This window comes from Danio rerio, chromosome 22, assembly GCF_052040795.2.
Source record: "Danio rerio strain M-AB ecotype USA chromosome 22, GRCz13ab, whole genome shotgun sequence".
NCBI classification, from domain to species: domain Eukaryota; kingdom Metazoa; phylum Chordata; class Actinopteri; order Cypriniformes; family Danionidae; genus Danio; species Danio rerio.
This window is the reverse complement of record NC_141042.1, coordinates 10,600,732-10,609,712: the sequence shown is the minus strand read 5'-3', so window position 1 is coordinate 10,609,712 and position 8,981 is coordinate 10,600,732. Positions and strand designations below refer to the sequence as shown.

Genomic DNA, 8,981 nt, shown 5'->3' with positions numbered 1-8,981 from the left:
ATGTACCGAGTTTTGATATTTTCTTACAGTAAAAGTTATATACACTTGGGAAAATAGTAAATATATTTAACTATATATATAAAGTTATAGTCATTAATAAAATAAATAAAGTTATACATATTAATAAAACGTATGCAATCTGCACCCTCGAAATGAAAATACAAAGACTGCCACCTGGTGGTGCAAAGAGAAAACTTATTGATATGAATTTTTTAGATGGCTTTAGTACAAATTGTGTATAATAGAAATGCACAATATGTGACTTTTTTTTAAAAGCAATAATACATTTATGCAGTCATAAACATGTTTTGATAGTTAATATGCCAGTGATTTGATGCTTCACAAAAGTTGCAGACGCCTTTACCAATATCAAAATGCTTTTGGAAACAACCAGTTATTCTTTACACCGATTAAATGGTTACTATAATAAAGAAAATCTTTTCTAAATGTAGAACTAAATACATTGACTTGCATTGAAATACATGATGAGTACTCTTGTCTTGACAAATGAAAGTGTAAAGCCTGCAGCTCACAACAAATGTGAAGTTACTGCGCGTCATATTTAACAAGCCGTTTACTGCTAATTTGATGTAATTTTGCTCACATGGATAATTGAATATTAATCAGATGATGTCATTACGCTGCTGTGCCGTCAGCCAATCGTTGCATTGCTGATCATGATTTCGAGGTTCGATAGATCTGTCCTTAACAACAAACGCAGCGATCTCAGATCAGTTTATCCAGACATTCTAATCTGATTCGCGAACTTGTTTGGAGAACCAAATTAGCGAGAGATCAGTTATCAAGATTAAAAGATCCAGGATCTGCCAAATAATCTTAGATCATTTAAGCGAGGTACGAAGAACGGACCCCAGTTCTGCTAGGTCAAACCTGATCGGGAGCAGGTTCAAATCATATAAACAGGATTAGATCGGCTCAGTTCAAGCAAAGATAATACAGAAAGTATGTTCCGAATTCTGATATTTTCTTACAGTAGTAGTTATATACACTTGGGAAAATGGTACATATTTTTTAAACTATATATATAAAGTTATAGTCATTAATAAAATAAATTAAGTTATACATATTAATTAAACATGCAATCTGCACCCTCGAAATGAAAGTACAACTGCCACCTGGTGGTGCAAAGAGAAAACTTATTGATATGAACTTTTTAGATCGCTTTAGTACAAACTGTGTATAATAAAAATGCACAATATGTGACTTTTTAAAGCAATAATACATTTATGCAGTCATAAACTTGAAAGTTTATATGCTGGTGATTTGATGCTTCACAAAAGTTGCAGACGCCTTTACCAATATGAAAATACTTTTGTAAACAACCAGTTATTCTTTACACCGATTTAAAAACGGCTACTATAATAAAGAAAATATTTTCTAAATGTGGAACTAAATACATTGATTTGCATTGAAATACATGATGAATACACTTGACACATGAAAGTGGAAATTGCAGCTCACAACAAATGTGGAAGGTTATTGCGTGTCATATTTAACAAGCCGTTTACTGCTAATTTGATGTAATTTTGCTCACATGGATAATTGAATATTAATCAGATGATGTCATTACGCTGCTGTGCCGTCAGCCAATCGTTGCATTGCTGATCATGATTTCGAGGATCGATAGATCTGTCCTTCAGCGATCTCAGATCAGTTTATCCAGACATTCTAATCTGATTCGCAAACTCGTTTGAAGAACCAAATTAGCGAGAGATCAGTTATCAAGATTAAAAGATCCAGGATCTGCCAAATCATCTTAGATCATTTAAGCGAGGTACGAAGAACGGACCCCAGGTTGGCGGTCATAGCCTATTTATCATTTCTGTTATAAACACTCTGGACAAGATAATCACAAAGTACAAAATCACTGTACGTAAATCCAGTCAGAAATAATATGATTTGATCTTTGTTCTAACACGAGCTAAACTAAGATTATGTGTAAACTACAGTTAGCTTTACAAAATAGAAAAAACTACAAGTGGCGCTGTTTTGATTTTTTTGTCTCGCCTCGATGACGTCACCACCGGCGCCTTCACCCACTGTTGTGTTCCGAGCTGAGGTAAGCGACAGTTCACGGAGCTTTTTTATGTTTTACACAATGGATAAAAGTCACAGTTACTGACAGCAAGATTGCAACATTTTCCGCAGTTATTTCTGTATTGTTTTCATCTTGTCGTTGCTTTTCGTCTTTTCAAGCGCAGCTGACTGAATCGGACATTTAGCTAAACAGATAACGATTTGAGTAACAAATGTTGAATTTCTTACAACATAACCAATTATGTATTTACATGTATGATTGTATTGATGTTTTTAATACGAATACACTTCGGGGGAACATTATTTAATTGACTTTGAATCCAGACTTGCCCACATGTATATTAATACGTGTAATATGTGAATTCATGTTAAAGATAACTCTACATTTTGAAAGTTGATAGATAAACTGAAGCAACAGGCTTGGTAAATTAAGGTTAATGAAGGAATCCGTTTGATAACACCTATTTTTGCAGTGTTTTTGTCAGTTCATCTGTGAAGTTTCTTACACAATATTTGACCAATAAATATTGGATTATTTTCCTCAGAAAAAAAGTGAAGAAGATTTGTAAATAGGACACTGGCAACATGGATGGTCCAGAATCCTGCAGAATAAAACATGAAGATGCTGAAGAATTAATAGGTTGGTGTTTATATTAGGTGCTTTATTATAACATTGTAGACCTTAAATTATTTCTTTAAGTAATTCTTGCAGACAGCACTGCATAATTAATCTCATCAAATGCTTATTTAAAGTCATAGATATACGCTTACACTCCCATACGGACCCAGAGCATGCGTCAATATCAATAGCGCCGCCACATTAGTACAGTGCTCCCAGGACAAATGTCATTCAACCGCACTAGTCAAGACAGTGTGCCAATGTGAAGATGCTGGTCTTTTGCGCTGCGTACAGTTGTAGTAATGAGCAAACAAAGCACAGAGGCAGAACATTTCATAGGTAAGATTTAGCTTTTTATGATTTTGTATGTTATGAACTTTTGTGCTAAACAAGTAACATTATTGATGATATTCTTTCACTCACGGCGTTCACAATAAGACAAAGTACCAACTTGCACTAAATACTAGGCCTATGCTAGTATTATTAAAATAAGTAATGTAAGTAAACAATGTAAATGAAATATGACAATAAAGATGCTGTAGTCCCAGAAACTTATTATTATTTTTACTAATTTTTACTATTATTATTTTTACTAACTTAGTATTATTGTTGGCTAAATAAATGAGTTGTTCATAATAAAGATTGATTCACAAACGCTCTTTCCGTTAGCATTAGAAGTGAAAGCTGGACAGGGGGTGTGTTTCAGGACATGGATTAGATCAAGATTAACAGGAAGGGAGGATAATACAATTTTCATGCACACATGCTCTTTGTCTGCAATGGCCATAGAAAAGTGATGTAAAATTATATTTTTCGAAATTTAAAAAAGTATTTGCATACTGACCACCGGGAAAACTCCCGATCATAGATATATGTGTATATCTCTGGCTCTGGATGGCCACAGTGCTCCTCTGCACCTTGGTCATGCATTCATTTTAAAGGAGCGCTACCCTGTACTAAAATGGCGGCTCTATTGACGCATTCCTTCCAAAAGACAACAACAGGGTAGGTGACATCTGATGTAAATATCTATAATTTAAAGTACTGAAGTGATGCCAAATGTTAATCATATAACACATCAGCATAGGAAAAATCTAACTTTTTATAGTTTTTGAAAGGTTTCACTTTCATTTTAGACCTGATGGAGGAGAATGGGGAGACTGGAGAACTGCTTGAAGCAGTAGAGAAACATCAGGACACATATGGACAAAAATCCACGAGTCTCTCTTTCCAAAGCAGACCTGAAGTACACTTCACATGCCCTCAGTGTGGAAAGACTTTCTCATGTGAACAAAGTTTCAATCTTCACATAAAGTTTCATCGAGGAACAAAGCCGTATGAGTGTGATCAATGCGATAAGATATTCACACTAAAAACAAACCTTAATGAACACATGAAAATTCACAATGTAGAGATGCTTTACACATGTGATCAGTGCGGGAAGAGTTTTCTGCTGAAAGAACGCCTTAATAAACACTTGAAAATACACACGGGAGAAAAGCCGTTCACGTGCGATCAGTGTGGGAAGAATTTTCTCCATAAAGGATACCTTACAGAGCACATAAAAATCCACACTGGAGAGAAGCCGCACACGTGTGATCAGTGCGGGAAGAGATTCGCATATAAGGGAAACCTCACAGATCACATGAAAGTCCACACTGGAGAGAGGCCTTATGCATGCGATCAGTGTGCCAAGAGATTCAAACATAAAGGAAATCTTATTGAACATGTGAAGATTCACACAGGAGAGAGGCCGTACTCGTGTGATCAGTGCGGGAAGAAATTTAAACTCAAACACATCCTCAGTGACCACATGAGAATCCACACCGGAGAGAAACCCTTCACTTGTGAGAAATGTGGGAGAAGTTACACACGAAAGCGGAATCTTTCCGATCACATGAAAAGCCACACTGGCGTAAAGCTGCACACTTGTGATCAGTGTGGGAAGAGTTTTGTGAAGACAGGTGTTTTTAAAGTACATCTGCGTACTCATTCGAGAGAAAGACCTTTTAACTGCGACCAATGCGGGAAAGATTTTCTTAGGGCAGATGCTCTGAAGGATCACCTCAAAGTTCATACACAGGAAAGGCCTTATGTGTGCTCTTTATGTGGGAAGGGTTTTAGACAGATGGGCACTTTAAAAGTACACCAGAAAAGACACAGCGGTATAAAAGATCATATTTGCTCCGAGTGTGGAAAGACTTTCTTTAGAGATTCTGAACTGAAGGTGCACCAGTCAGTTCACACCGGAGAGAAACCTTTTAAGTGTTCACACTGTGAGAAGACGTTCAAACGGGCTGAGTATATGAAAATGCATGAGAGGATCCACACTGGAGAAAGGCGATATAGCTGCGATATATGTGGGAAGAGGTTCACGCAGTTATCAACTCTCTACAGTCATACAAAAAACGTCTGCCTGAAATCTCAGTAAGTACTTCATGTTTGAATCCTTTACTTTCAGATGTAATGCTGCTTTCTCACCAAACAAGATCCAATAATATGTAAAGCAATGCAGGTTATGTTTGATAAGCCTTAAATCTGATCAAAGAAAAAAACGTCAAAAATAATTGATTTAAATTTTATGGTCTAGAGCAGGGGTTCACGAACTTTTCAGCCCGCGACCCCCTAAAATAACAATGCCAGTTACTTGCGACCCGCAATATCCTCTGAGATGGCTATAACTATATAAACCTTGCACACAATAGGCCCAAGTCTATTTATCTTTTAAACTTGAGTGCCGTAAAGATGTCAGAAAGTTTAACCTGGTGCCATAAAATCAATGCGCTGCATCTAACACAATTTCTGTGTCTTTAATATAACATAATCGCTCTAGTAATCACTAAAAAATCGAAAGGCTGATGGCTTTTTATATGTATGCTGTTTTTTAGTGTAATTATTACCTACAATGTTATTTCTTCTGTAGGTTTTTGATAAAATATGGTAATTCCAATAGTTTAATCAAATGAATTTGATTTTTGGAAATTACCAAGCGATCCCCCGGGGTGCACAGAACCACAGATCTAGAGCAGGGGTCGAGAACCTTTTTCAGCTATTTTTTTTTTTATCAAATGCATTTTTTAAAGAACCATTTGGGGTCTGTATATATATATATAACAAAACTTTTATTTATTTATAAACAAAACCTTTATTTTTGTCAATGCACAACTCAAAAATAAACAAATATGACGTGTCACAATGTATTAAGAAAGGACTATTTATAAATGATTTTCTTTTTGCCATCGCCTCTTATGAATGTTGTTTGAATTTACGTGCGTGAGGTACATATAAATGTAAGTTGTTTGCCCTTTATTAGTGTCGCAATTCAAGTTTAACCACATATGCGCATTGGTTGAAACGTCTTTTTATTGCAAACTGAATTCTTATTCATTTTGATGTAGAAAATACAATATAAAGGGAATTGTAATTGTATTTTTAAAAGCAAACGGATTTCTAATGACAGTTATAATGTTTTAAACTTTAAAATATTAGTGAAGAGAGACAGATGGAGCCCCCGAGCCATAGGTTCCCTTCCCCTCATCTAGAGTTATGCTGATTTTACAACCCCCTTGAAAGATAGGGTCATAAAGATATGGGACATTTAAAAACTGCACTAGTTCAGTTGTGTTCACCTAAGAAACTTACCCCAGGCAAAGCCTTGAGCAACTTGTATTACCATGTCCATTCTTGGTCCTTTGTGTTATTTTACTTTTATCAAAGTAAATTATTTGATTATTTGAGTTTTTTTTCTTAAAAGTCATGAAGTAGCTGTTTGATTCTGCTTGTTAAAGCTGCCTAACACAAAAAAACATGCATTTTAGATTGACTTTTTATGTCTGCAGATCTGCTCCCACAGCAGAGCAGTGAAGATCCACAGTTCTCCGCCTTCAGTGAAGCTCCTTCCACAGCAGTTCATCAATAACTGCTGGAATATTCCCGTAAGCCTACAAGTAAAGGAGTAGTTCATGAAAGATCATTAATAACATGAGTCTGCAGTATGAAACGTGAAGGTAACAAAGAGGTTGGTGTTTATTTCTGATAGTTTTTTAATGATAGTAATGGTTATATAGGGTAAATATGTGATCCTAGTTCAGAAAACCATACATATGTAGCACTGGCAACCAAAAATACATTTTGTCGGTCAAAACTATTGATTTTTATTCAATGAAAAAATCATTATACTATTAAACAAAGATATACACTACCAGTCAAAAGTTTGGGGTCAAATTTTTTTTTATTATTCATTTTATTTAATAATTTTAGAAAATGATTATTTTTATCAAGGCAGCATTTATTAAATGTAAAAAAGTTCAATTGTTAAATACTTATTTATTAAATATTTAATACTTATTGAATGTAGTTTCAAATGAAATTATTACTCCAGTCATTTTTGCTTTTATTACTATTACCATTAATAATAATAATAATAATAATAATAATAATAATAATAATTAATATTAGAGTGACTTCTGAAGGATCATGTGACTGAAGATTGGAGTAATGAAGCTGAAAATTCATCTTTAAATCACTAGAATAAATGATTAGATTAAATAATAAGCTACATTTGAACAGTTATTTTATAGTGCAATAACATTTCACAATTTTACAATTTGTACTGTATTTTTGATGAAATAAATGCAGCCTTGGTGAGCAGGAGAAGCTTATTTTAAAACATTTAAAAATCACACAGAGCCCCAAACTTTTGATCGGTAGTGTAGCTGCCAACACTCCCATATTCACGGGAATCTCTAGTTTTTCACACCCATCTCCTGCCATCCTCCTGTTTTGTTATTTCTTTCAGGAAACTCCTGTTATTTTTACTGCCCAAACTAGTTAGGAAAAATCATCTTTTGGCCATGTTTGTCAAGTTGCCAGATCTTGTATCAAGCTTATCACCTCACACAATTGACAAAATATTCAGATCTCAAAGCATTTTTTACCTCAATCTGGCAACATGCGTTATAATCCAGTTGCACTGTTGATTTACGTGCAGGTAAATGCAGAACGGCAGTGGTAGCAACGTCAGTAGTAGTAGTAATTCCAGGTTTTTAAATAGTTGTATCTTGGCCAAATATTGTTTGATCCTGACAAAGTATAACCCACTGGAAAGCTTATATATTCATATTTCAGATGTGTTTGAACCTCAGTTTCCAGAAATTGACACTTATGAGTGGTTTTGTGGTACCAGGCTCACATCTAATAGTTAATGTGATTCAGTGGTTTAGATAGAATAAAATGTGAGCTGTCAAACACCTCAAGCATCAAGTGGTAAATAAGACACTTTCCATGAACAAGAGCCTGAGACTGAAAAGTTTAAACAAACTACATAAAATTTCAAACAAATATAGTTTGATAAACATTCAGCTTAATTGTTAATGTTTGATTTATTATATTTTTGATAAGTGACATATTGCTGTTGATAACTGTTCATATGTGTCTCTACATCTTTTCATCCCTAAGTACTGTGATTTTTATAAGAACAAGCAAGAATTTATAAACAAATTACAGGAAATAAACCTTTTTTAAACTTTCATTTTAGAGCTGGTGGAGGAGTTTGAGGAGAAAGGACAGAGGAAAGGGGCGGGGAAAATCATGTCAAAAAAAAATCTTCAAGCTGCTTTTTTGATGAAAAAAAGTAATTTTTTTTACTGATAGTAGCAATAACAAAATCCTCTACTCTCAGTATGGCGAGCCCCAGTATACGTCATCGCTGTCCCTTCATCCTTGTACAGCAGCAGTTTTTTTTTCGGGATGATAAACTCATTCATCCACGGTTACTGAAAAGTTGAGTACAATCATGAAAACACTCGAGCACTTTTAAGGAAATGTATGTGTCTTCACAACCATACCTTGTATTTTCTGACAACGGCAAAACAAGTAGAAACAGTATGAAGCTGCTTCCTATTTATTTATTTATTTTTTTGCATTCCACCTGGCTGCCTGGCTGTTTTATACATTGAACTTTCACATGAAATTTTCTCATTAAAACTTTATAATAAGAATAATTACTTGGTTTCTGTTTGTAATGAGACAGTTTTTGTTGTAATGAAAGTGTGCATGTGTGTGTTTAAATTCTTTTAATCTTCCTGCAGGTGTCAGTTTAAAAAAAAAAAAAAATTGAGATTGACACAAAACTTGAACGCCAAGTAAATCAGCTTCCACTGATGTATGGCTTGTCAAAAATAGACAAAATTTGCCAGAGATACAATTATTTAAAAATATGGAATCTATGAGTTTAAAAAAAATCAAAATACTGAGAAAATCACATTTTAATTTGTCTAAATGAAGTGCTCATTGATGCACATTT

The 8,981-nt window shown here is 34.5% G+C and overlaps 1 protein-coding gene across 10 annotated transcripts; it reads left to right on the top strand.

Moving 5' to 3' along the window:
- Positions 1-1,673: 1,673 nt before the first annotated feature.
- Positions 1,674-8,676, top strand: si:ch211-222k6.1. 10 transcript variants are annotated; one of them, XM_087302100.1, is made up of 7 exons: positions 2,047-2,080; positions 2,223-2,263; positions 2,604-2,698; positions 3,619-3,682; positions 3,814-5,104; positions 6,517-6,684; positions 8,214-8,676. In XM_087302100.1, exons 5-6 carry the CDS (start codon positions 3,819-3,821, stop codon positions 6,539-6,541), a joined length of 1,311 nt encoding a protein of 436 aa, XP_087158226.1. In that variant the 5' UTR covers positions 2,047-2,080; positions 2,223-2,263; positions 2,604-2,698; positions 3,619-3,682; positions 3,814-3,818; the 3' UTR covers positions 6,542-6,684; positions 8,214-8,676.
- Positions 8,677-8,981: the final 305 nt, after the last annotated feature.